This window comes from Prionailurus bengalensis, chromosome C1 (genome assembly GCF_016509475.1).
Source record: "Prionailurus bengalensis isolate Pbe53 chromosome C1, Fcat_Pben_1.1_paternal_pri, whole genome shotgun sequence".
Lineage (NCBI taxonomy): Eukaryota > Metazoa > Chordata > Mammalia > Carnivora > Felidae > Prionailurus > Prionailurus bengalensis.
The window spans coordinates 36,789,456-36,816,745 of record NC_057345.1 but is presented as its reverse complement, the minus strand read 5'-3'; the positions used below and the strand labels follow the sequence as shown (position 1 = coordinate 36,816,745).

The window sequence follows — 27,290 nt, the reverse complement described above, 5'->3', positions numbered from 1 at the left end:
TGGCTCATGACCTAAGCCAAAGTCAGACACTTAACTATCTGAGCCACCTAGGTGCCCCCCTCACCTAACCTTTAATTGATTCACTTATTTTTATTAGCTTGGATTCCTGTATTATTTTATTCAATTGAGTTACAATCCAGTACTATCATTATATATTTTGATGCTCAAATTATTCCGGATTTGGCTAGTTGCTTTTGTGTACTTGACACGTCCCTATCGTTCTTTGAGCATTTCCTTCTCTCTGGAACAAACAAATGTCTTGTACTTTCCGAGCTCTGGAATCACCCATTCCTCCAAGGAACGCTGGTTCCTTTTATTGGAGAATAAAGCCCTCTTTGTGGGCTGAGCTAAATATATATCCCCTACATGTTTATACACTGGCATCTGTATTTACTTACATTGAAATCTGTATTTATTTAGATCATAAATACCTCAACACTGCTCAAATCCTTCTGGTTTCTTCCTATTTGTAACTCATTCTCTCCTAGCACTTATTACCTTCAATATACTAACTTACTAGATGTCTTCTACTCATATGTATGTAACCAATTTCCCATTGCCAGCACTGCCTACCCAGGTGCCCTTTTTTCATCCTTCTTGGAATCTACTACCTTTCCCCTCACAAATTTATTATCTCCTCACTCCTTTTTAAAATATGTATGTATGTTATTTCTTAAGTAGGCTCCATGCTCAGCGTGGAGCCCAATGCAGGGCTTGAACTCATGACCCTGAAATCAAGACCCAAGCTGAGATCAAGAGTCAGATTCTTAACTGATTAAGCCACCCAGGGGCCCCCTAAATATGTGTATTTTTAAAAAGCAACCTTGTTGAATACTGAGACCAAAAACTGTCAAAAGACGCTTGTAAGAAAGAATTTCACATGGACTCAGCATTCGATGAAATTGAGCCATCCCTGTTCATGTTAACTGTGATAATGGCATCCAGGTAAATTTTGTATCATTAAGAGATGCATACTTGCTAGGCGATGGGTACACGGGAGTTGATTATTGTTCTACCTAGTCTTATGTTTGAAATTTTCAAATTAAATTTAAAAAAAGGACAAGAGGCAGCAGGTCTGCAGATCACTGGCCTTTATTAAGAGGAATCACTGCTAATTACATAGAAGCTACCTGCCTAGCTAAAATCCATGAGGTTCACATGAACTTACAGTTACACAAATAAACAAATGGCATGGTCAAAACCATAAGAAAGTATCCTGATGACCAGGTCATGAAGGCTGGGGTGAAGTCTGCACATTTATTTCAAGCTGTTAAAGAGTTTGTGGGCCACCTACATGGGGGAAAGAAAAGGATGTCATCAAACGGCAGCTTTAATATCCTGGCTTACAAGGTCCTTCATGACCTGGAACAATACTGCTTCTTGTCTCTCCACAGCGTTCCATACACCCACACCCCTCTTGAGCCCTAGTGAACTCCCTAGTTACTTGAATACTATCTCCCTTGTACCTGGAACTCTTTCCCACTTTTTTCATCCTTTATTTTTCCTTTAGAACTTAAGTTTACATGTAATTTCTTGTAAGCCTTCTCTAAACAAACTCCTATCCCCACACAAATGTGTCTCTCCTCTGTCTTCCCCACAGAAACTTATATGTCCCATATCACAGTGTTTAACTCAACAAATGTTTATATATAATATCTACTATATGCCAGGTACTCTTCTAGATGCTGAGTAAGCTACAATGGTAAACCAGGTAATACCTCTGTCTCTTAAGGAACTTACACAATGACAGAATTATAAAATACATATAAGATTAACTTCTGATAGTGAGGAATGCTCTGAGGAAAATAAAAAGGCAGGGAGGGCTAGTAGCTTTAAACAGGAGGATCAGTGAAGGCCATCCTGAAAAGGCTACACCCAAGAGAGTTTACTACTCTACTTGTCTTCTATGCTGGCTCAATTTGGTGAAGGAAAGGACCATGCCTATTTCATCCCCAGATCTCAATCCAGTGCTTGGCTCATAAAAGTACTTAAATAATATACAATTTACCATTTTAACTATTTTTTTTTTAAGTAAGCTCTAGGACAAACATGGAGCTTGAAATCACAACCCCGAGACCAAGAGTTGCACACTCCACTAAATGAGCCAGCCAAGCACCCCCATTTTAATGATTTTTAACTCTACATTTCTGTGGCATTAAGTAATTTACTGTCTAGCAATTATCAATCTCCAATTTTTTTCAACTTCCCAAACTGAAACTATGTACCTATTAAGGAATTCCCCATTTCCCCCGACAATCACCATTCTACTTTTTGTCTATGAATTTGACTACTCTAGGTACCTAGTAAGTGGAATGACCTATTTGTCTTTTTGTGATAGGTTTATTTTACTTAGCATGTCTTCAAGATTCATATATGTTGTAGCATGTCAGAGTTTCTTTCCTTTTTAGGACTGAACAATATTTCATTGTATGCATATACCACAATGGACATTTGGGCTGCATCCATCTTTTAGCTACTATGAGTGCTGTGAACATACATGTACTAATCTGTTTAAGTCCTTGAACAGTCTCAATTCTTTAGGGTATACAACCAGAAGTGGAACTGCTAGATCATATGGCAGAATTTACATTTTTGAGTAAAGTACATGATTTCTTTTTACTGCCAAATAATATCCCATTATACAGATATATCACATTTTATTTATCCATATATCAGTTGATACATGTTGTTTCTCCTTTCTGCCTATTATGAATAACGCTTCTGTGAGTATTTGTGTACAACCTTTTATATAGACGTTTTCATTTCTCTTGAGTATATAGGTAGGAGTGGAATTACTGGGTCATATTAACTCTAACTTTTTGAAGAAATGCCAGACCATTTATCTATAGGGCTATACCAATCTATATCCCCATTACTAGTGTATGAGGTTTCCAATTTCCCCACATTTCACCAACACCAATCTATTTCTTTCATGATATGGAGAATTACAGACACATATTTTGTATATAAATTTTGCTTCTTTCCACTAAAATTATGTTGAAAAAGAAATGCCTCTATTCATATTTTATATGTAAATGTATCTATGATGCCATTTTTATTTAAAAATCTGATAGTATATACAAGAAAACATGGTTATCTCTAGCCAGTATGACTTCAGTTAGATTTTTCTATATTCATAAAATACCTTCCTTGATTATCACAATGTGTTTAATGGGGGTACTTGTGTACATTTGTGTATTTCCAGTGTATATTATAGAATTAAAACACAAATATTGAATTGTTGAAGCATAAAATTGGTTGAATGGAGATCATTAACTTTTTCACGGGGGCAAATGTCATTTATTTTCTCCTTTTTACTTTTTGACCCCCTTCACCCATTTCTCCCTATCTTTTTGATTATAGCCATCCTAGTAGGTATGAACTGGTATCTCATTATGGTTTTGATCTGTATTTCTCTGAGGGGTAAAGGTATTAAGCACCTTTTCATATGCTTATTAACCAATCAATTTTAATGTAACCAATCATATCCAACTTTTGCCTACTCTGTAATTTACTTACAATACCTTACTCTTACATGTAAAAGAGTCAAATACAAATTTTAAAAATTAAAAAAAAAAGGAAGGGGCACCTGGATGGCTCAGTCTGTTGAGTGCCTGACTCTTGATTTTGGCTCATGATCTCCTGCCTGGGATTCTGTCTCTCTCTGCCCCCTCCCCTCCCCCCACCATTCTCTCTCTCAGAATAAATAAACTTAAAAATAAACAAATAAATAAAAAGAAAGAAAACTTTTTGGACCAACTGCTATGTATAAGACACGCTGAAGGATATAAATTATTATTTAAAAAAATTTTTTTTAATGTTTATTTTTGAGAGAGAGACTGCGTGCATGCACACACATACACCCATGCATGCACACACGCACTGAGTGGAAGAGGGGCAGAGAGAGGAGACAGAGGATCTGAAGCGGGCTCTGTGCCAACAGCAGAGAGCCCGATACAGGGCTCAAACTCACGAACCATGAGATCATGACATGAGCCAAAGCTGACACTTAAGTGATTGAGCTACCCAGGCGCCCCAAGGATATCAATTATTTTAAAATAGCCTGTTACTTAAAGATACAAAATCCAGCTTTCTTACTGGATTCCCAATCCAAGTTGGGACATCATTTCTCTTCTTTAAGCCTCAGTTTCTTATCTGCAAAATGGGGATAACGACCCCTTATCTCCAGTGAAAACAGAATTAGATAAGACTATTTATGTAAAGTGCTCAGAACTGGACCTGACATATATTGGGCCAATAAGTAAATGCTTATTGACGGAACTGTCCTAGGATGGAAAGGCTGTCAGCACCAAGTCTGCCTGGCCACTATAAGTTTCCCCCTTCCTGACTTTAGGCTGACTTACACAATGGTCCCTTGCATGCAGGAAGTCAAAGAGCTCCTCTGTGCAATCCTCCTCTGTCTTTGACCTGGAGGATACGCGCTCATCACAGAGCTCTAGCCGCTCCCGAGCCTTTACACATTTCTCCAGCTGCTCGCATTGCTCTCTCACCGTTGTTAGAGGATCCTGAAGGAGAAACACAGAGAAGAACCAAAATGGGGTTATAGGAGGAGACCCACAACCATCTGCTTTGATTAATACAACCACCAAACCAAGGTGCTGCCTCTGAATTACCGTGCAGAAGGCCAGCTGGCAGAGCCACACTGCCGCCAGAAATGGCAGAATGGGGTCTCCCATTCAATTCTGATGCTAAGTAGTAGGGGAAAGTTTCACATTCCTGCCTTCCAAGGTTGCCAGTATGCACTGAAAGCCTCAGTCCTATCTGAAAAACAAGGTGGTAAAGGAAACCTAGCCAAATTTGAAGTAGATCTATAGGAGGCCTTACTTGTTAACATAGCATTTTGGGATATGTAATGTCTGTCAATTTGAATTCTCCTCATCTGACAGCCAGGCCTATGCAACCCCAGCTGTCCAGCTAGAAAGGCAATGTTAACATGGAGAAGGACTATACAAGAAGAGTTCCTTCCAGAATTCTTTATTAAACCACAAATAGCAGATAATTGAGTACTAGGTCCTCAAGATGCTGCTCTGCTCCCTGACGCCATGACTAAAGCCCCAAGCCCAGAAAAGACTGTTTCCCAGGCCCACACCACCCCCCAAACACTCCACAGTACAGGAAGGATTAAAGGCCTTTTCCACTTCCATCTTTTCCAAGGTGTCAAGTAAAGACGCCTTAAAATGCCCTTAAGAGTTTCACGAAGCTCAAACTTTCTTTTACTGAGGTAGTTCCAAACCTGAGACGGCTCTTACCACTAATTCCTCCTCCTCCTCTTCCTCCTAAAAAAGGAAAACAAAATTAATGTCAGCAGCAATTTAGGAAATATATATTCCCAATCACACTGATTGTTGTAATTACGGAGGATAAGCATTGTATTGTGTTTTTTTAAATTTTCTGTATTTTATGATGCTTTGACATTGTAGGGCATTGCTACCTTACTAATCCAGGAGAGAAAGCCCCTCCCAGGGCTGGCTAATTTCTAGGCAGCAACTTGCCTTATGGACACATCTTTCATATGTAAACCAACTAATCCAAAACCCTTATCACCAACTACCTCCTTTATCTAACTCTCCTACACTAAACCTGTTATTGTCCCTGCCCTAATCTCCTTAGAGTCAAGTACCAAACAACTGGAGACCACCTCTATAGCCCAGAACCCAAGGAAATTATTCAAACTATCTAATCCTAACCTTTCCAGAGCTTGACTATCTTGCCTCACCCATTCTTTCCCTCAGAAACCAAAAGTCTGGTTTCTCTTGCTCTCTCCGCTGGTCCAGGCACTTTCCCATGTGGCCCTGGGTGGTGTGGCCTTCCCCACTTCTCTTGGAACCCATACAAACTCTTCTTTCAAGAACAGTTGTCTCCATGCCTGTAACCTTACCATACCTAATTAAAACAAACCCTGAGTACATTGCAACAAGGACACACTATCTCACTTTAATTAGCAACAACCTAAAGTGTGCAGGACACTCTAAAGCCTCTAAAGTACTTATCTGTAATTTGATTAATCACAACAGCCCCTTAAAGGGCTCCCAGTTTAGAAATAACAAACACTAATTAGACATTTTTTTAAGTGAGCTCTATACCCAGTGGGGCTTAAACTCACCACCCCAAGATTTAAAAAAAAGTCGCATGCTCTACAGCCTGAGCCAGTCAGACACCCCTAATTAGACATTTTCTGACACAGATTCAAGCTGATGTTCACATGGAACCTATATAACTTAAAGTATTTTGTTTGGAATTCTGGTAGGTCCTACTAGCACCAAAAATAGCTTAATTTCATCCTTACATCCCAAATGAAATTAGGAGGAAAACATTTTTTCTAGACACTGAACTTGAACTGGGAATATGAAAATGCCCAAACCTAAACTCTTCTATAGCCAATGCTTTCCAGTTACTGCATTTGGCTTGCTGAACCCTCAGGACTCTAAGTAAACTATCAGTGTTAAGTGCATCAAAAGTCTAGAGTAGTCCATTCACAAACTTGGAACCACGCCTTAACCTATTTACTTCTGATTCAGGGACACAACCTCAAACTTACAAATAATGTAAAAGATTCCCTGTGGGAGCATCAGCATAGGCTTAAATCTCAGGCATAGCAGAGTCTGAACTGCAGTATCTCAACCTGTCTAAATTAAGGTGTTTGCCTTAATTTACATTCACAGGAATGTGAATGCACATGTCCACATTTGGGGAAGGGAAAGAAAAGGTATATACGAAGATTAAAAGAAAAAAAAAAAACCACAACAAATTAGCTTAGCAATCCTTCATTAAGTTTTCAAAATTCCAACACAATTTGCTTCATTCTAATGAAAGCTGGGAAGGGTAAGGCAGGTTCAACCCAGGCTATTTATTCTCACAGTTAGCAAAGATCTCTCCTAAACATGAAGATGATTTTTATGATGTCAAATTCCAGTTTTTCATTAAGGTTTCTTAACCTTGCTCTTTAAAAAAAATTCATACTGAAAAAGCTTTTCCAGGGGCACCTGGGTGACTCAGTCAGTTGAACATCCCAACTCTTGGTTTCAGCTCAGGTCATGATCTCACTGTTTTTGGGCTTGAGCCTCACGACAGGCTCTGTGCTGACAGTGCAGAGCCTGCTTGGGATTCTCTCTCTCCCTCTTTCACTGCCCCTCCCCAGCTCACTCACTCATTCTCTCAAAAACAAAAACAAGGGGCACCTGGGTGGCTCAGTCGGTTAAGTGGCCAACTTCGGCTCAGGTCATGATCTCACAGTCTGTGAGTTCGAGCCCCGCATCGGGCTCTCTGCTAACAGCTCAGAACCTGGAGCCTGTTTCAGTTTCTGTGTCTCCCTCTCTCTCTGACCCTCCCCTATTCATGCTCTGTCTCTCTCCGTCTCAAAAACAAATAAACATTAAAAAAAAATTTTTTTTAAAAACAAAAACAAAAAAACAAACAAAAAATCCTCCCACCCACCAAATTGAAATCCTAACCTGCCCGAGTTAGAAACCTGAAATTTGTATCCCAGAAGCAAGACCTTTGTATCATTTCCCTATTAGCAATGCTACTACATTGATCATTTTGATGATTTTGTAGCAGAAGTATCACAGCATGTTTTGGAAAAACAAATCCAAATACAAGTCTGAAAATGGGACTACTTCATATAAAATTTCCAGTCAATGACAAAAACCAAGGTCACACTAGATAAAAAGATTTATTGTCCAAAAGGTATAGATAGGTTCTTCATAAAAGACCTCAGTTTTCTTAATTAAAACAAAAAAACAAAAACAAAAAACAAAAAACAAAACTGACTACTGTCTTCTTCTCATCTGCTGCTGTGGTGAGCTCTACTGAACTTTCTGGTATACTTCCCGCTGAACTTCCTGAGGCAAGCTCCATTTCTTTCTGGTCCTCTTTCTGAAAGTAAGACTAAGAAAAATCATGGGATCAACTAGTTTCCAACTACTCTGAACCCATAAACCCAGAACAGCTGCCCAGAAGTGACTAGAGAACAAAACAAAGGATAGGAAATGTGACTGAAAACCAAAAGTTAGCTGGCTTCACTAAAGCTGTATAGCACTGTGGCTAAGTCTTGGCTCTGGAACCATGTGGCTTGGGTTCAATTCCTCGCTCCATGATTTCTTAGGTGTGGTCCTTAGAAAAGATATTTAACCTCTCTATGCTAGCTTCCTCACCTGTAAAATGACAACAGGAATAGTACCTAATACTTACCTCATAGGACTATGGGGTGGCTTAAAGGAATGAGTACATATAAAGAACTTGGAATGGAATAGTAAGCTGTCAATAAATTATTACTAGGTTGGAATTCTTCCTCTGGGAAAGAGCTCCTTCTTCCATCCTCACAGAATTATACTGCACACTCCTACACCGTCCCCAAATATACCTCCCACTCCCACCCCCACCAAAGAAAAAGAAACCCTTTCCTCACAGAAACTAGCATAAGACCAGATCTCCGGAACCTCAACAGAAGATGTAGCAGGATTCCTGACCTGAGCGGAGGGAAGCGCTAGGGTTGGTCTGCTTGCTCCCTGACCTTGCCAAACCAGGATCTCAGAACACCTGATTGACTAAAAACACAGATACTATTTTTACAAAAGTTTAGGCGACACAGCATTTTCGCTCTCGTTAAACCGTCACCGCTTTCACAAGACGGGGAAACCAAGGCCCAGAGAAAAGCTAGTCATCTACTAGCCCCAGATGAATCGACGAATTCTGGGGCTGGGTCGAGGGAACCAGTAAATCCCGACCGTGCAAACTCCAGGGGCGAATCCAAGGCCAACAGGGCCCCGCGTGTATTTTGGCGGGCTTGGTCTTGAGCCTCAGGGCAGTGAAGAGGGCCGAGTCGGTCGCCTTGCCTTACCTCTTTGGGGTCTCCGGACCCAGTCAGCATCTTTCGCTCGTCCTCCAGCCCCATGTTCCGCTACGGTCCTGAATTCAACACCAGCAGCAACAGCGGCACCTATTCCACTCCAGGATCAAGAAGGACTTGTAAGGGTCACTCAGCGGATATCCGGCGATCTGGCCGGAAGTGCGGCAGACTCGTCGTAGTCGCGAACACACGCTCGGATTGGCATATACTACCGTCCACAGGCAGGGGACAGGGGGAGCTAGTATTCGTGCCTAAGGAGGATTTGCTAAGAAATATCCCCTTGATCGCGCCAGAGCCAAATACATTGATATACGAATTTATTTAAAGTATTGGCTTCTAAGAGACTTGGTAAGAATGCGCATTTACTCGACGTTCCTTTAGCGCAGTTCCCAGTCTTCCCCACATCGCTGATGAAACCGTCCTAACTGCTGACCTTTTCAAGATGGCGGCGCGAGGGTGCCACTCTCGGGATCGCGCACCTCCCCAAGATGGCGGCGCCCGAGGCCTGGCGCGCCCGGAGTTGCTGGTTCTGTGAGGTAGCGGCGGCAACGACCATGGAGGCCACGTCCCGGGAGGCGGCGCCAGCGAAGAGCTCGGCCTCGGGCCCCAGCGCTCCCCCCGCCCTGTTCGAGCTGTGCGGGCGGGCGGTGAGCGCCCATATGGGGGTTCTGGAGAGCGGGGTGTGGGGTAAGTCGCGGGGTGAGGGGCTACCTCTGGCAACGAGCGGAGGCGGCCCAGCGGCCGGGGGGCGCGGGGGGCGAGGCCGGGAGGCCTGGGGCAAGGCCCAGCCCGGGGTACTGGAAGCCGCACCGTCGGGTCGGAACACGAATTCCGTGACTGACTGGACTAGGCAGAGTAAAAGCAGGGACCAAATCGGCAGGTGGACCTGCACCGCGGCCTGGCTAGGGGGTCGCGGGGGGCGAGGGCAGGAGGCCCGGTCTGGGGCCAAGCAGGCAGGGCCCGGACGACAGAGGCTGGAGTGACGGACCGGCCGTGGGCACCGAACTGACGCTCGAGACGGGCCGGGCTGGGGAGTCTCGGATGTCGAACCGACGGGCAGAGATGGCCCTGCCGCTTGGGGGCGGGGGCCGAGGTTGGGAGGCCCGGCCTAAGGCAAGGAGGCCAGGCCCGGGGCCACCTAACCTGACTGACGCGCGGGGCCTCCGGTGTCTGCTTGACGGACCGCGGGTGCTGAGACTCCCGAGGCCAGGCTGTTGGGCCAGGGCAGCCCAGTGGAATGGAGAGCGAGGGGCTGGGGGAGAGGCCGAAGCCTTGGGGCGCCGAGGCCTGTCCGACGACCCAGGGCTGAGGGGAGCGCACTGACGACCGGGGCCTCGGGTGCCCAATTGCTTCAGCGCAGGACTGACTGACGGGCAGGGCAGGGAACGCCGGAGGCCACTCGGACTGGCCTGAGCGGAGGAAGGGCCCGAGCTGGTGAAGGGAGGCCGGGAGCGGGTCAGCAATCTAGGGAGGCTCGAATGACGGACAGGCGGGAAGGGCCAGGGAGGCCCCAGGCGGGGCGACGGCCCGGGGATCCCGGCTGGGAGGGGGCGCGTCGCAGCTAGGAGGCCTTGGGCTGAGTCGGAGCCAAAGGAGGCACCGAGCCCGAAAGCTGCCGGGACCGACGGTCCGGCTCCGGGCTGAGGGTGCCCAGGCTGAGCGGCCAAGGCGGGCGGCCCGCGGCCCTGGGCCGAGGGGCCGGGAAGGGCAAACCGACCAGCCGGGCTGGTGGGCCTGGGAGTAGGGCGGCCCGGCGCGGGTCAGGTAACGCAGGAGAGAAGGCCCGCAGCCGGATGCGCACGCGGAGGCCGGGCTTTGGGGTGGGCCCCGCCGGCCCCAGCCTGGCAGCTGGTGAGGAAAAACTCGGGTCGGCCTGGCGAACACTGATGGTGAGAGTGACAGACAGCAGAGTGAGTGAGGGCTCCGGGGGGGGGGGGGGGGGGGGGGGTAGGCCTGGCCGCACGGGGATGAGGGAGGCCTTGGGCCTGACAGACTGGTGGTGTGAGGGGGTGGGGTCCAGAGGCCCGGCCGAAGCTGGGTGAGGAGATCCAGGCCAGGCCCAGGGCCCAGGGAACCCGGAGGGAGTGGCAGGAGAGAAGAGGAGGCCCCCAGGCCTTGAAGGGGTTGGGGGGGTGAGGTTCTGGAGAAGGCCTCGGGAGTGGTGGTAGTGCCTCTGCCAGGAGGAAGGCCCTGGTAAGGTCAGAAGTGAAGGCTTGAGGTCCTGGGATTCTGGGTTTGAGTTGCACTTTGAGGAGATGGCTGTGAAGAAAGGGCCCTGGAGTTTGACGGGTTGGGCCTCCAGGAATAAGGCCCAAGGCTGTGGAGAGTGGTTAAAGAAGGCCTAGGGATGTGGGAAGGCCCTTGGTGAGGTGGGGGTGGGGCAGCGATCCTGAGGAGGCCCAAGTGTCTTCCTGTAGTGGGGAAGACTGTTAGAGTCCTCAAGCTGATGGGGGGAGGGGTTGTGGAGGCCCTGTGCCAACAGATAAGAGGAGAAGGGTCAGGCTGACCCATGGGGAATAGGTGAAGTCTCAGTGGAGCTGGGCAGGGGGCTCAGAAGAGTCCTGAAGAGTCTGCCTGGAAGAAGGCAGAGAGAGGATTGGCTCTATCAGGCTGGAGCTTCTAGAATGCTAAACTTGGCTAGGAGGGAAGAGGACTGGGTATAGAGGCCCCAAGCTGGGAAGAGGAGGCAGTAAAGGTAGAGACTGGAAAGAAGCAAGGAAGAGCCTGGCTTAAGAAGAATGGAGAAAGGAAGAGAGGAGTTTGTGGATAATAGGGGATGAGAATCCCTATGGCTGTGAGAGGGGATGGCTAAACAGAGCAGATTGGAGGGACAGAGGAGGACGAGCTCCTATGGGCCTAGCCTAGGTAAATAGTCACACAGAAAAAGCTGAATCAGGTTAGGCCTCTTAGGAGGGCCAAGTAAGAGGCCTGGGAAGAAGTGCTACTTTGGAGGAAGGTCTCAGTGTGGGCTAACAGCCAAGAAAGGCTTCCTGGAGGCAGTGGACTAGCGTTGCTTTGTGTAGGGACAGAGAAGGGTAAAGTGAGTAGAGGCAGCAGGAAAGGCTACAGTGAGGAAACAAGTAGAATAGGTATGTTATACCTTGAATGCCAGGATAGGGAGCTTGAATGCAATAGAGAACTTACGTTAATGTAATAGCTTAGGGAATTAATACTTTCATTCAGCAAGTACACTGAGTACTATGTACAAAGAATTGTACTAGACTGTGGACATCAAGATTCACTTATTCCACAAGTAAAGATAAAGGGAGATCCTAGAAGTTTTGAAAGATTTTCCTTAGATATGGTATACTCTAAGATCTTAGACTGTTCTTGGCAGGACAGAGATGGTATTGACAGGATAAGGATAATAATAGACAACATTTAGTGAGCTTATTATGGCCAGGAATGGTCTTAAAAAGATTACAGGTATGATCTTCATTAATTTTTATAGCAATATTATGAGGTTGTTATTATTACTTCCATTTTAAAATTGAGAAAACTGAGTCTTAAAGATGTTAATTTGCCCAAGGATTCATAACTAAGTAATAGAATCAGAATTTCACTCAGTTTTGTCCAACTCTAGAGACTAAACTGTTTAGCCATAATACTGTAAAGCCTTTCGGCTCTAGACGTCAGCAAGAGCAAGTTTTGTTTTTATGATATGTTGAATTTAGAGTTAGGGCTGGATTATTTCTATTGTTCACCGGAAAGTACTAGTTCAGAATATAGTAGGGGCCCAAAGGATGGGAGTCACCAACCTGGAAGAGTGGGAAGGGGATTCAGAAAAGGCTTGATAAAAGGCACATGATACTTGGAAGATGAATAGTTAATATGATGAAAATGACAAGGACATTCCTAGTAGAGAGCAACATGACAAAGGCACAGAGACAAAATAGTGTGACATGTTAAATAAATGTAAAAGTAATTTAGCATGGATGAAGCATAGGAGGCAAAGCAGGGAGCTGGAAAAGTTAGTACGGCCCAGATTATGTTGGACATTTTTATCACACATATTCAATAGGAATTTTTATTTGTTTTGTATTTTTATCTTTTTTTTTTTAAGTTTATTTATTTTGAGAAAGCAAGATCAGGGGAAGGGTGGAGAGAGAGAGAATCCTAAGCAGGCTCCACACTGTCAGTGCAGAGCCTGATGCGGGGCTCGACCTCACAAACTGCTAGATCATGACCTGAGCTAAAATCAAGAGTCGGACACTTAATCGACTGAGCCACCCAGGCACCCCTTTTTATCTTTTTTTTTTTTTTTTTGAGTTTATTTATTGTGAGAGAGAGCAGAGGAGGGACAGAGAGAGAGAGGGAGAGAGAATCCCAAGCAGGCTCCGAGCCGCCAGCACAGAATCTGATGCAGGGCTCATACCCACAAATTGTGAGATCATGACCCTAGCTGAAATCAAGACTCAGTTACCTAACCAACTAGGTCACCCTGGTGCCCCTCAATAGGACCTTTCAAATGCAGAATGTTTCATTATGCTTGGGCAGAAATGAACTGACCAGCTCCTAAATGAGTATATCAGCTTGCTTTATTATCTCACCCTTGAAGATGTGCATGTCCCTGAAATTCTAGGTGCTAACTAAGTGGCTGAAGATAAGTGGATTAGAGTTTGAATTAGACTTAGGTTAGCTTCTGGAGGTTACATTTGCCAAATGAGAAGTCTGCCCTTCTGTTTTCCTTTCCAATAGAATAAATAATGCTTGGAACCCTAGGAGAAAAAAATAAATTTTGTGTTTTCTTTTTGTAGCTCTCCCAGGCCCAATACTTCAAAGCATCTTACCTCTGCTCAATATATATTACTTGGAGAGGATTGAGGAAACTGCCCTCAAGAAAGGTGAGTGTCTTTCTCTCTTTCTCATTCAGAGATTATAAGCCGGGCACCATAATGTTCTGGTAAATATTACACCTGATACCTGCGTAGAACTCACGCTTTTCAAAAGTACCCTCACACCTGCTTTCTTACCAGATTCCTTACAGTGTCCAGTGAAACACAAAGCAAATAAATGATCCCAATTATACTAATGAAAGTGAAACCATAGGCACACCACAATTAATAGCTAAGTCAGACTAAAACCCAGATCTTCTGAATCTTAGTTTTTCTATTTTACCTTGCTGTTTCCCAAACCACTCATTAGACAGATCTTTTTTTTTTTTAATTTTTTTTTTTTAACGTTTATTTATTTTTGAGACGGAGAGAGACAGAGCATGAACAGGGGAGGGTCAGAGAGAGAGGGAGACACAGAATCTGAAACAGGCTCCAGGCTCTGAGCTGTCAGCACAGAGCCCGACGCGGGGCTCGAACTCACAGACCGTGAGATCATGACCTGAGCCAAAGTCAGCCGCTTAACCAACTGAGCCACCCAGGCGCCCCTAGACAGATCTTTTAATAGCCAGCATTTATCTAACTAATCCTGATGTGCCAAGCACTCTCCTAGGCACTTTACTTGGAGAAACACATTTAATCTTTTCAACAACTCTATGAAATAACTATTATTAACTATGTTTTACAGATAAGGTAACTGAGGTACAGAAAAATGAAGTAAACTCGCCCAAAGTCACACAGCTAGAGTGTGGTTGGCTGATATTTAAACCCAGGCAGTCTGTCTTTAGAGCCAGTGCTCTTTACTAGTCTTCCATATTGCTCCTGTGAATCCAGAGAAGGCAACATTAAAGGCTGATGTACTTCACTCATGGTGGCCAAAGAGCAGCCAAATAAAGGTGATATTTCTCCCCACAGGCCTCTCTACTCAAGCCATCTGGCGCCGACTATGGGATGAGCTAATGAAGACAAGGCCTTCCAGTTTGGAAGTAAGTTAGCACCAGGTAGAACTCTGGCCTGACTTTGCACAATGAAAGCAGGAATAGCTTACAAACACAAGCTGGGTACTGGTAAAGTGCAGACACAGGGTTGGAATGAATTTGGGAGGAGGGCTCTGATGTCTTGTCACAAGGTTCTTTCCATTTGGCATTTGTCACTGGTTTGATTGCTCACCGTGTTTATAGGTAACACAAAACAGAGGAAGGTAGTGATCATAATGGAAGGCAGAACCCAGATTCGTAGAGGTCTTGACAGGGCTGGAGCAGCGGTCAAACCTAACAAGATAAAATTTAACAGAATAAACCAATTCCTCACTTGAGTCTAAAAAAATTCCAATTGCATGACCTCAGGGAAAGAGGTGGAGGGGCCTGGCTTAGCAACTTGTATAAAAATGATTAAGGGGGTTTGGTCAACAGTGTGCTAAAGTCATTCATACAATGACTATACCCTGAGCTGTGTGAATTAATGTAACTATAACATATGCTAAAGGACAAGGGGGATGATAGACCTGCCTGGCTTTGCAGTGGTCAGGCTACCCTTGGAGTATGGAGAAAGAAGTCAAGGCCACATCATGTGAGTCACACTTGGAACACTGGAGATGTTTTTCCTGAAAAAAAGAAGACTTGGGGAACATGAACTGTCTTGAAATATTTGAATGATTAATTATCATATAAAAGAGGAATTAATAGACTTGTATGGGTAGAAGCTAAAGGAGGATAAATTTTTGCCAAAGTGATTGTAGAACTTTTAAACCCTGAACTTATTGGTGATGAAACAAGCTAATTCCAGAGGTAATAAGCTTCCCATCACTAAGTGTTCAAATAGAGTCTGGATAATTACCTGACACAAAGATATTGTAGAAGAAATTCAGCATTGTAAGAGAGGTTGGACAAGATGACTTTTAGGGCTTCTTGTAGCCCTGCAGTTCTATTATGTGTTGGTTCAGATATAACTCACTGGATCTCTCTTTTAAGCAAAATTTCTTTTGCTGCTCCATAACTAGGTGACAGAACAGATTGAGTTCAATAAACATTACTAAAACTTCCCACATGCCAGGTCTTATGTTAGATATTGGAAGTATAGACACAGTCCCTAATCTTCAGGAACTTCATGTTTAGCAGGAAGTCTGCAAAGAAATACATTATGCATGGGAGGATAAGTGGTGTGATAGTAACAAGAAGGTTGAGGGAGAAGGGAGCATGAAAGTGTTTCTTGGGAAGTAGTATTTGAACTGGTGGGTGAGGCCAAGTGATAAGAAAACAAGCTCTTATCAGGAATTGGAGATTTAATTTCTGGGGATGCACTGGGTTCAGTAACATTCAGCTCCGTATCCTTCAGCTTTTCTACTTCCAGATCTGGATGCAACTCTTGAAGTTCAGTGAGATAATGCTAAGGCCCAACAAAATCTTCAGGCACTATATACAGGAATTAGGCCTCATGAGGAGAAGTAGATGCAAGATTTGAAAACAGTAACAGCTTCCTGAAACCTTTAAAGAAGCATGAGAGTCACTGTGGCCTAGTGTTTCCCAAGCAGTATGGTTGACTAGCAGTTGATGGAGATTGTAATATCTTTCACTTAGAATACGCTTTTTTTCCCAACATTATCTCAAGCTTCCTGGTAAAGAATATATGTTTGTTATCTTTTTTTGTCTCAGAGCATTTCAGAACATTAAGGAAACCCCAGGCTTGGTGGCCTAACAGTCACCTAGACAGAGGTCCTGACTTGGATCATATCCATTCCAAAGGGTGCCTCTTTTTGTTTCCCAGTTTTGCATGACAGTAACCTTAACCTCATAATTCAGAAACACTTAATAAGTGCCTGCTCAATTCCAGGCATTATACTAGGTTCTAAGTATACAGTGGTGAACAAGATAGCCATGGTCCCTGATTGCTTATAAAGAAATAGAATTTCAAATTGTGCAGTACTTTGTGTGTATTAAGAGATCTGATATTCTGGAGACAAGGCAACGGGGAAATGAAGGATTATTCAGTAAATGATTCTCTAGTTACTGGTTCACTATTTGGAAAAAATCAAGTTAGAGCCTCATTTTACAATATACTCAAATAATTTCTATATGGAACTAAAGATTAAACTGTAAAAAGTAAAAGCATAAAACAACAAGAATAAAGGTGACTGGTTATCTAATCTCAGGATGGAGAGTGTTATTAAATGGGCAGAACCAAAAAAAAAAGTATGGACAATAAATGCCAATACAATAAACACAATTTAAAGGTACATAAACTAGGAAAGAATGTTTGCAACAACATTTGTAAAACAAGAGGATACAGAGAATAAGACAAAGACAAGCTATTCCAGTAGAGTACATAAAGATTGGGACAAGTCACAAAATATACAAAAATCTCCAATAAAGTGAAAACTATTCAATCTCAATAATAAAAAATGGGAAAATAAACTTATAACTCTTGAATTAGTGAAGTCTTGTTTTGGTTTGTTTTAAAAGATAATTCCAGGGGTGGGTGAAACTTGCATTTTAATATGGTATTGGTGGGAGCAGAAATGTTAACATAACTGTCTTGGTGGACAATCTGGTGATAATTGTCAAGAGTCTTTAAAATATTCTTAGACTAGAAATTCTATTTCTTAGAATTTATAGTACATAAAAGTTGAGATACTCATGAAGATTTATTTCAAGATGTTCATCGCAGCAACTTAATATCAAAACCTGGAAATAATTTCTTCAATAATGCATGAATTATTGAATGTAGCACATCCAAATTTTCAAAATATTAACAGTCATGTTCTAAAAACATTTAAATACATGGTGGTAAAATGTAATGACACGGTGGTATAATGTTTAAAAAGCCCAGAATTTGAAATTGTTCAAAATTGTTTCAATGTTATAAAAACAATTATAGCTATATGGGGCCCCTGGGTGGCTCAGTCGGTTAAGTGTCCAACTTCAGCTCAGGTAATGATCTCGCGGTTTGTGGGTTCGAGTCCCGCATCGGGCTCTGTGCTGACAGCTCGGAGCCTGGAGCCTGCTTTAGATTCTGTGTCTCCCTCTCTGCCCCTCCCCACTTGCACTCTCTCAAAAAAAAGAAAATAATAAATGTTTAAAAATTAAAAAAAAAAACAATTATAGCTATTCACATTTACATATACATTCCAAAGAGTTGGTTTACAGATTTTATCTCTCCGCAAATAATATTTCTGTTATCAGAAAAATAGTGGACAATAGTTTGTGAACATTTGCTGGCTCTGTTTAGTACAAGAAAATATTTAGCCTTCTCTAGTTTGTACACACACTTCTTCCTCCCCAGCTGGTGCCTAAGCCACCAGCCTGTGGATGGGCCAAGGACTGTGTTGGTAGACAAATGTTATTTTACCTCTTTGGTGGTGCCTTATTTCCCCTACTCTTGCCTGAAAGAATGTGTGTGTGTGTGTTTTTAATGTTTATTTATTTTTGAGACAGAGAATCCCAAGCAGGCTCTGCACTGATAGCGTGAGGCTCAAACTCATGAACTGTGAGATCATGACCTGAGCTGAAAACAAGAGTCTTATCACTTAACCTTGACTGAGCCACCTAGGTGCCTCCAAAAGAATGTGCTTAAATCTTTTATTTTTGGGGCGCCTGGGTGGCTCAGTCGGTTGGGCATCCAACTTCAGCTCAGGTCATGATCTCATAGCTTGTAAGTTCGAGCCCCACATCGGGCAGGCTCTGGGCTGACAGCTTAGAGCCTGGAGCCTGCTTCGGATCCTGTGTTTCCCTCTCTCTCTGCCCCTCCCCCACTCTCACTCTCTGTCTCTCAAAAGTGAATAAACATTAAAAAAAAATTAAAAAAACAATCTTTTATTTTTAAATTTATTGAGTTTATTTTGAAAGAGAGAACATGAGCAGGGAAGGCTCAGAGAGAAGGAGAGAGAGACTCCCAAGCAGGCTCCGCACCGCCAGTGCAGAACGCAATGCAGGGCTCAAACTCATGAACCATGAGATCATGACCTGAGCCAAAATCAAGTCCCACGCTTAACCGACTGAACCAGTCAGGTGCCCCAATTTTATTTATTTTATTTTTTGATAGACTGTGTGCACACATGCACAAGCGGTGAGGGACGGGGGCAGAGGGAGAGAGAATCTTAAGCAGGTTCCACACCCGGCATGAAACCCAATGCAGGGCTCCATCCCACAACCTTGAGATAATGACCTGAGCTGGGATCAAGTGTCGTAAACTTAACCAACTGAGCCACCCAGGCACCCCCAAAAGAATGTGTTTAAATCATTTTGTATTCGATAGTGTATAAGTTCACACAATGAATGGCTTGAACTAGATCTCTTAGCTTGTTTTCAGTTTTGAAATTAAAAAAATTAATGTTTATTTTTGAGAGACAGAAAGTGAACAGGGGAGGGGCAGAGAGAGGGAGGGAGACACAGAATCCAAAGCAGGCTCCAGGCCTTGAGCTGTCAGCACAGAGCCTGATGCGGGGCTCAAACCCATGAACCATGAGATCATGATCTGAGCTGAAGTCATGCTTAACCAACTGAGCCACCCAGACACCCCTCAACTTTGGAATTTTAGCAGAGATTCTTCTAAAAGGTGGTGATGGAATAAAACGCAGTGAACTGCTGTCTGCTCATAATTAATTGACATAATTGTCATAACTAACTTTACTCATCTAATCGTCACAACTCTATGATGTAGGTAGGTTTAGTTACCTTCCTCACTTTATAGATGATGAAACTGAGGCAGATAGAGGTGAAGTTACTGTCTGAGGTTATAGTTAGTGAATGGCAGACCTAGGATTCAAGTTGAGGCCATGTGGCTCTGGAGTGCCTGCTCCTATTCACTATGTCATGCTGTTCTCACAGCAGTTACCACATGTCTGGGTGTTCCAGTTTCAAATATTCTCCCACTGTCTTCATCAACCAATAAAATGTGGGGAGAGGGGAACACTAATATTTAGTTACCAAAACTACATATTACATGTGCCTCCTGGTCAGAAACAGCCACAATATCTTGGTTCACATTTTTGTCCATATTTTAGGCCTTGACTGTCTCACTTGTGAAGTTGAAGCCTTGCTAGGTTACCTGCAGGTGTTTTCCAAGGCTGTGAGCATAGGCCAGCAAATGTGTAGGAAAAGTGTTAGAGATAGGATTCAGGAATACCCGCTCTGCTTCTTCTGTAGGCTGAGTGGAGATTTGGTTGTCAGGTATTTTTTCCTGGTCCCATAATGCCCCTATATTATTGCTGGTGAGAGGTCCTTCCCCCTTGTTGCTGCCATGCAATTAGCTCAAACACGAAGAAGCCATTCCCAATTATTACCACAGCAGGCAGTGTCATAGGGAATGGCCAGGGCAAAGGGAATGACACTTTTGCCTAAGAATAGGGGCCCAACTCTTGCCAAGAACCTCAGATATAAGTTGAGGGTGACTGTGGTATGAGTGAATGCATAGAGGCAGGGCAAATACCAAAGAGAAGTGCCTTTTTAGTCTGGGGGAACCTCAGGCCCCTACGGCTTTTGCTTCAGGCTGAATAAGCACCCTGCTTAACAGGCTCTGCCTCCATCAAGTTCATTTCACATTGCCCATCTGGGCTATTATCATTAGCAGTAACAGAAGTAACATTTTGTATTTTACAGTTTACAAAGTGCTTTGACTTGCATGGTCTCATTTGATCTCCACAACAAACCTGTGAAACAAGTGATATTATCTACCTTTTACAGATGAAGAGATTCAAGAGGTCCAGAGTATAGTGGCAGAGATAACACTTGTATTAAAGTCAGCAGACTTTCTACTGCACCTTAGGAGAGAATGGGAACTTAAGGAAGGCTGTGTGCCCTTTTGGGGGTGGGGAGGGTAGGTAGCAGTAAATGCTGACCTCTGATATATATCAGAATCATCTGGGGGAAGTTTAAAAAATAAAGATGCACAGGCCTTGGTGGCTCAGTCAGTTAAGCGTCTGACTTCGGCTCAGGTCACCATCTCGTGGTTTGTAAGTTCGAACCCTGCATCAGGCTCTGTACTGACAGCTCAGAGCCTGGTGCCTCCTTTAGATTGTCTTTCTCCCTCCCTTCCTCTCTCTCAAAAATAAATATTAAAAAAAAATTTTTTTATGGGCCTTACTGCAGATATAACATAGGAGGATCACCAAGTCTGGGTAGCTGACATGAATTTTGGAGAAACAAAAGCTCCACAGTAAATCTTGATGTGCACCAAAGGTTAAGAAACACCTGCATTCAGAGATCTTCTAAATGTACCAGAATAGTCTGATAAAATCTCATGTGCATCAAAGCCAGTAACTATTGCCTTGGAGAAACCAAATCTAGGATTTGGACCTTGATCTCCAGGAATTTTTCATCTGGTTGGGATAAAACATGTGCAGAGACAACACCATGAGACAAGGTTACCAATGTCTAACACCTGAGTAGTCAGATTATCAGAAGAGTCCCACAAGAGAGGCAGGGGAGGGGTAAAAGGGGGCACACAGAGACACTGAGATGAATAACCTCAAGAAGAGTAAAATGTTGGGGCACCTGAGTGGCTCAGTCAGTTAAGCATCCGACTTTGGCTCAGGTCATGATCTCACAGTCTGTGGGTTCAAGCCCTGCATTGGGCTCTGCTGACCACTCAGAGCCTGGAGCCTGCTTTGGATTCTGTGTCTCCCTCCCTCTCTCTCAAAAATAAACATTTAAAAAATTATTTAAAAAAAAAAGTGAAATGTTAGTAGGTCTTCTCAGGAAGCCTATTTGGTCTGGCAATGAAGAGCATTTCTGGCAGATGTAGGAAAAGCACGTAGAAGGCAGGTCTCGGTCAATAAGGTGATCAATTTGTCCAGAGCAAAACATTCACATGAGCAAGATGTGGGAGATAAATCTTAGAGGCCACATTGTACAGGGCTTTCCCTCCCAGGCTAAGGAACTTCAGATTAACTCTGAGCAATGGAAAGATTCTGAGGGTTTTAAGGCAGAACGTAGTCAGGCATGTTTTACAAAGACGAATCTAGTGGACTTGTGTATAAAAGTTTGGGAAGGAGAAAGAGATGGGGGAGTAATCAGGAAGCTAATGGTCAGGTGTGAGGGGGTAAGGGTCTGAACAAAGGTGGTAGCGGTAAGAGTGGAAAGTTGGGGTCAGGTTCTAGAAACAAACATGGAAGAAACTACAGGAGTGAATGTTTCACTTGAATGGCAGTCACTATAACAAAATAATCTCTGGAACCAAATTTCCTGGGTTCAGATCTTGATTCTACTATTTACCTGTGTAACCACAGGCAGTAACAACTTTTGTGCCTTATTTTTCCTACCTGTAAAATGGGGATAACAGTAATATAAGCCTCAAAGATGTGAAGATTAATTTGTATAAATTATTTAGAATGTTGCCTGACTCATCAAATAGCTATTGGAACAGAGGAACTTGGGGAAATGATGGTTCAGTGGGTAGCCCTTAGTATCACAGCTGTCTGGCATGTTCTCTGCTTTCAGAGTGTGACCTGTTGGCGAGCCAAGTTTATGGAGGCCTTTTTTTCCCATGTTCTACGTGGGACCATTGATGTATCTTCTGACAGGCGTCTCTGTGACCAGCGCTTCTCACCTCTTCTGCATAGCTCCCGCCACGTCCGGCAGCTGACCATCTGCAATATGCTACAGGGTGCGACTGAGCTGGTGGCTGAGCCCAACCGCAGGGTTCTGGAGACCCTGGCCAGTTCCCTGCACACCCTCAAGTTCCGCCACCTGCTGTTCTCTGATGTGGCTGCTCAGCAGTCTCTTCGGCAGCTGTTGCATCAGCTTATTCACCATGGGGCTGTCAGCCAGGTGTCGCTGTACTCCTGGCCTGTGCCTGAGTCAGCCCTTTTCATCCTCATCCTCACCATGAGTGCTGGCTTCTGGCAGCCAGGCCCTGGTGGTCCACCTTGCCGCCTCTGTGGAGAAGCCTCCCGAGGCCGGGCCCCATCCCGAGATGAAGGGTCCCTCCTGTTGGGCTCACGCCGGCCTCGCAGGGATGCTGCTGAGCGATGTGCTGCAGCCCTGATGGCCTCCCGGCGGAAGAGTGAAGCCAAGCAGACGGCCAGAGCTGCACCTGCTACCCGGGTAACACGCCGGAGCACACAGGAGAGCCTGATAGCAGGTGGGACAGACCCTAAGAGGGATCTGCACCCTCCAGCAACCTCCTACGAGGCTCCTGGCACCAAGCGGCCACCCTCTGCTCCAGCCACCACCTCCTCTGCCTCTGCTTCCTCTTCCACATCCTCATCGAAACGGGCTCCAGCTAGCTCAGCCCCACAGCCTAAGCCCCTAAAGCGTTTTAAGCGAGCTGCAGGGAAGAAGGGTGCTCGCACCCGTCAGGGGTCTGGAGCGGAGTCTGAAGACCTGTATGACTTTGTTTTCATTGTGGCTGGTGAGAAGGAGGATGGGGAAGAGATGGAGATCGGGGAAGTGGCTTGTGGAGCTTTGGATGGATCAGATCCCAGCTGCCTGGGGCTTCCAGCACTGGAGGCCTCCCAGCGATTCCGAAGCATTTCCACCTTGGAGCTATTCACAGTTCCGCTCTCCACAGAGGCGGCTCTGACACTGTGCCACCTGCTGAGCTCCTGGGTGTCTCTGGAGAGCCTCACACTCTCCTATAATGGTGAGTGCCCTGCAGGGGCAGAGATGGGTCTCACAGCAGCACCAGCCGTGTGCCCAATCCTGCAGAGGGGAATAGGGAATACGATCGAGGAGCTGGAGATGTGGCCCAGCCTGCGTCAGAGTGGGGCAGAAGGCACATACATGAAACAGTGGCAGACTTTCAGTGCTAGGGAAGAACATGAGGTTTATAGGCTTTAGAGTTGGAAGGAGTTCCTGAGAGACAGTGAGAACCTTAAGAATGGGTACATTTTAGATATGGTAGGCAATTCCCATATTGTGGGAACAGTATAGTGTATGCAGGCCCACCAAGTCTAAGGTTGGGTCCCACCACTCATATCAAAGCAGCTATACAGACAAGGTGTAGACCACATTTTTATCAGACCAGCAACCTGTAAAGCAGTCCTCAGTTCACCCACCTGGCTGTGCCCAGCGAGCCAAACTTCAACTCTGGGTAAATCCATCAATCTACTTAGGATGCTGAGTACTGATGGAGAAAATCACAACTGTGCAGACCAGTGCTACTGTATATTCAGTCATCATCCTTATATGAATCCTGTGTTTGTAACATTAGCTCCCATTCCTACTACTTCCAAATCCTCACTTTTCCTTTCTTAGCAGATGACTTCACCTCCTACTTCAGAGAAAATAGAAGCCATCACACATGAACTTCAACTTATTGTTAACCAACCTATAAACTCTCCTACATCTACACTCACCTTTTCTCCTTCATCACAATGGAAGAGATGGCCATCCTATCTAAGGCTAACTCTTTTACCTGTTTTCTGGATCCATACCTTCTTGCCTTCTTAGGAAAGCTTGTTTCTCAGATGCCTTAGTAATAAGAACTTTTATATATTGCTTAGTATGTGTCTGGCATAATTTAAGCACTATATGAATTGAATCCTTACACCAACCCTATGAGGTCAAGTGGCTTGCCCAGGATAACCTCACTGAGCCAGGATTCAGATCCAGGCAACCGGATTCCCGAATCCAAGGTTTTCCCCACTCCTTGATGCTGCCTTCCTTCTCCAAGGTCCTCCCTGTTGCTAAGTCCAATACATATGTTTTAGTCCTCCTCTCACATTAATTTTCGGCAGCATTTGCCGCTATGAAGTAGTCTTCATCAAATATTCTCATTTCCACTATCTCAAAATCTATTTTTCTCTTCTCCCTCTCTGGACATTACCTCTCTTATCTCTTAATGTTCAGAGTTTCTCAGAGCTCTGCCACTTTATACATGCTTCCTGAACAATTCTGTCCATTCTTGTAGTTTGAAAGGCCAACTATGCTGAAGATTCCCCAATCTATGACACTGGCCCAGATCCTTCTCCTAAACTCCAGAACTATTTAGCCAGCCGACTACTAGATATCACTTCATAAACCACAAGCCCCGCAGCCTGAATGCATCTTCTCCCCTGATAGCTCTGTTCTGTCAGTGACCTCACAGCTGAGTCAGCTGCCCAAAAGAAAGCTGGGTTCTTTCTTTTGCACCACATATCTTTATGATCTCTCAAATCCACTTACTTCTCTATCTCCACATCCTTAATTTGAGCCATGATTACTTCTCACCCGGATTCATCATTTCAGTAGTTCCTCCTGACTTCATACTCACCATACAATTCACAGTCTACACTGCAGCCCGTTTTGTTTTTTCAATGAAAAGGTCATTCATTTAAAAACCCTTGAATGGTTTCCTGTCACCATACTTTACTTACAGGTCATTTGTGTTCTCACTCCTGCTTACCTTCATAGTGGCATCTTGAACCAACCCCCCCCCCCCCCCGCCCCGCCTCATACTTTACACAGCAGCCACAGTGAATATTTTCAGTTCTTGGAAGCTGCCACTCTTCCTCCTTCAGGCTTTTATATATACCGAGTTCTCCCTGCCAGTCCCTCCCGTCCCTCCTTTTAGCCTGTCTCCTTTGTGTTCTTTACAACTCAGCTGTAAAGTTTTTACTGAGGGAAGCTGGACTGGGTGCTAAGTACCCATCCTTTGTGCTTCTACAATACTCAAGTTCTCCAGTTCCCTCACACATTTTTGTTGTTAATCAGCCTACATAGGCAGGAGCAAGAGCTGTTGCTGGCTACTGTCTAGCAAAAACACACAAAAAAAGTATTTACTAGGTGCTGGGTGAGGTTTAGTTGAAGAAATGGATCAACAGGGGCCTTCTCAGTCCAAGGGGAGATAAGTAGGTTCCAAGAAATTATTTGCTTTGTGGCATTAAGCATCTGCTCTAACCCTTCTGCATCCTGTTCCCTTTTGTGGGATGTGGTTATCCTTTTCTGCTCTATTCCCACCTAATTAATCTTTTAAAGTATTCCCTATTGAGTCATTGCCACTCCCCTTAGATTTCAAATGTTCCACGTGACCTATAAGAAAAGTCCAGAGATTTCTGCTGCCCTCTGGGCCTGTCATTTAGCTGGCAGCACAGTATGCCCCACCACATCCTCTTATTTTGTGACTGCCCTGACTGATGCTTGAGGGCATAGCCCAGTACAGTAGACATCAGTTTGCTGGTTACCTGAGGAAAAAAGCAAGACGATGAATAGTTGAGACAAATGATTTTGAGTAATCTGATCAGAAGCTCAAGAAAATTGGTGGTCATCAACAGAAATATCTGGAGTGGTCTCTGAATGTTATTCTTGCTGACACTCCCACATGACTGACCTAACCTCTTTCCTGCCATAGGCCTGGGCTCTAACATCTTCCGCCTGCTGGACAGTCTGCGGGCCCTGTCAGGCCAGGCTGGATGCCGCCTCCGTGCCCTGCATCTCAGTGATCTGTTCTCACCACTGCCCATCCTGGAGCTGACACGTGCCATTGTGCGAGCCCTGCCCCTGCTGCGGGTCCTTTCTATCCGTGTTGACCACCCCAGCCAGAGGGACAACCCTGCCGTGCCAGGGAACGCAGGGCCCCCTAGCCACATAATTGGGGATGAGGAGATACCAGGTGAAGCACTGTGCGTGTGCGTGTGCATGTGTTCACACAAATGTGCAGGTGCATTTGTGTGGAAAAGGTGGGAAGACCTAATCCAGACCTAGCAACACTCATTCCTGGCTTATCTGAAGTCCATTCCCTCTTAAGAGCCTAGTGTTAAAGATGACCATGGGCTGGACAGGGCCCAGACCACTACAAGCCCAATAGAAAGTGACTGTGGCAGATGAGTTTCCAGAAAAGGGGTCTAGGTCCCCCCTCTGTATGTCCCCTTGGATCCTGTTTCCTAGCTCACTACTCTTGCACACTCCTGTTTGCTTGTCTGAATAGTCTAGTCTTCCTGGACTAAAAGCTCCAGGAGAACAAGGACTAAATCTCCTAGTACTCTCTTCCCAGAACCTAGTGTTATAGCAGGCACTCAATGACAAGTAAACAAGATTTTTCAGTGAGCCTCTAAAGGACAGGATGGGACCTGCTCTGAGAATAGAAGAGAGATGGCCCACTGGAATCTTTTCTCCCTATCATATCCAGAAAACTGCCTGGAACAGCTGGAGATGGGATTTCCACGGGGAGCCCAACCAGCTCCACTGCTCTGCTCTGTACTGAAGGCCTCAGGTTCTCTGCAGCAGCTGTCTCTGGATAGTGCTACCTTTGCCTCTCCCCAAGATTTTGGGCTTGTGTTACAGACACTCAAAGGTAGGACCCAGCTAGAATGATAAAGGGAGGGTAGGAGACCCTGTTATTCTTTGGGAAAGCTAAGGCCTGTGGCCTCTACCCCCATGCAGAGTACAACCTAGCCCTGAAGAGGCTGAGCTTCCACGACATGAATCTGGCTGACTGTCAGAGTGAGGTGCTCTTTTTGCTACAGAATCTGACTCTTCAAGGTAAATTCATCATTCAGAACCTGGGGCATTGCTGGGTCCTCATTGTGGCTCTGCCACTGTTCTTTTCTTGGCCTTATATCCTCAACTATAAGTTATAGAAACTGCATCATCTTCCTTCTAAAAGGTCCCAAATTCAACTCCTCCTATACTTAACATGGGAAAATTACTCAAGTTTTTCTTACCTTTCAGTGGCCA

At 44.6% G+C, this 27,290-nt stretch overlaps 2 protein-coding genes across 4 annotated transcripts in view; one reads left to right on the top strand and one right to left on the bottom strand.

The window, feature by feature from the left end:
* Positions 1–1,074: 1,074 nt before the first annotated feature.
* On the bottom strand, positions 1,075–9,016 carry LOC122480448 (cytochrome b-c1 complex subunit 6, mitochondrial). 2 transcript variants are annotated; one of them, XM_043574867.1, is made up of 5 exons: positions 8,861–8,949; positions 5,271–5,297; positions 4,635–4,782; positions 4,365–4,526; positions 1,075–1,290 (listed from the first exon to the last, which is right to left on the bottom strand). In XM_043574867.1, exons 3-5 carry the CDS (start codon positions 4,695–4,697, stop codon positions 1,258–1,260), a joined length of 258 nt encoding a protein of 85 aa, XP_043430802.1. In that variant the 5' UTR covers positions 4,698–4,782; positions 5,271–5,297; positions 8,861–8,949; the 3' UTR covers positions 1,075–1,257. The 2 variants fall into 2 exon arrangements, with proteins under 2 accessions (XP_043430802.1, XP_043430801.1); XM_043574866.1 differs by lacking the exon at positions 4,635–4,782 and having other exon boundaries at positions 8,861–9,016.
* A 35-nt stretch (positions 9,017–9,051) lies between these two features.
* The window catches only part of LRRC41 (leucine rich repeat containing 41), a 19,789-nt gene continuing 1,550 nt past the window's right edge, over positions 9,052–27,290 (top strand). The window contains exons 1-7 of one of the 2 annotated variants that reach the window (XM_043574864.1): positions 9,052–9,556; positions 13,627–13,713; positions 14,617–14,687; positions 22,134–23,277; positions 25,966–26,226; positions 26,743–26,907; positions 26,997–27,095. In XM_043574864.1, the coding sequence (XP_043430799.1) occupies positions 9,358–9,556; positions 13,627–13,713; positions 14,617–14,687; positions 22,134–23,277; positions 25,966–26,226; positions 26,743–26,907; positions 26,997–27,095 (2,026 nt within the window). In that variant the 5' untranslated portion in view covers positions 9,052–9,357. The remainder of the gene's footprint in view (positions 9,557–13,626; positions 13,714–14,616; positions 14,688–22,133; positions 23,278–25,965; positions 26,227–26,742; positions 26,908–26,996; positions 27,096–27,290) is intronic. The other variant, XM_043574863.1, reaches the window with a different exon arrangement.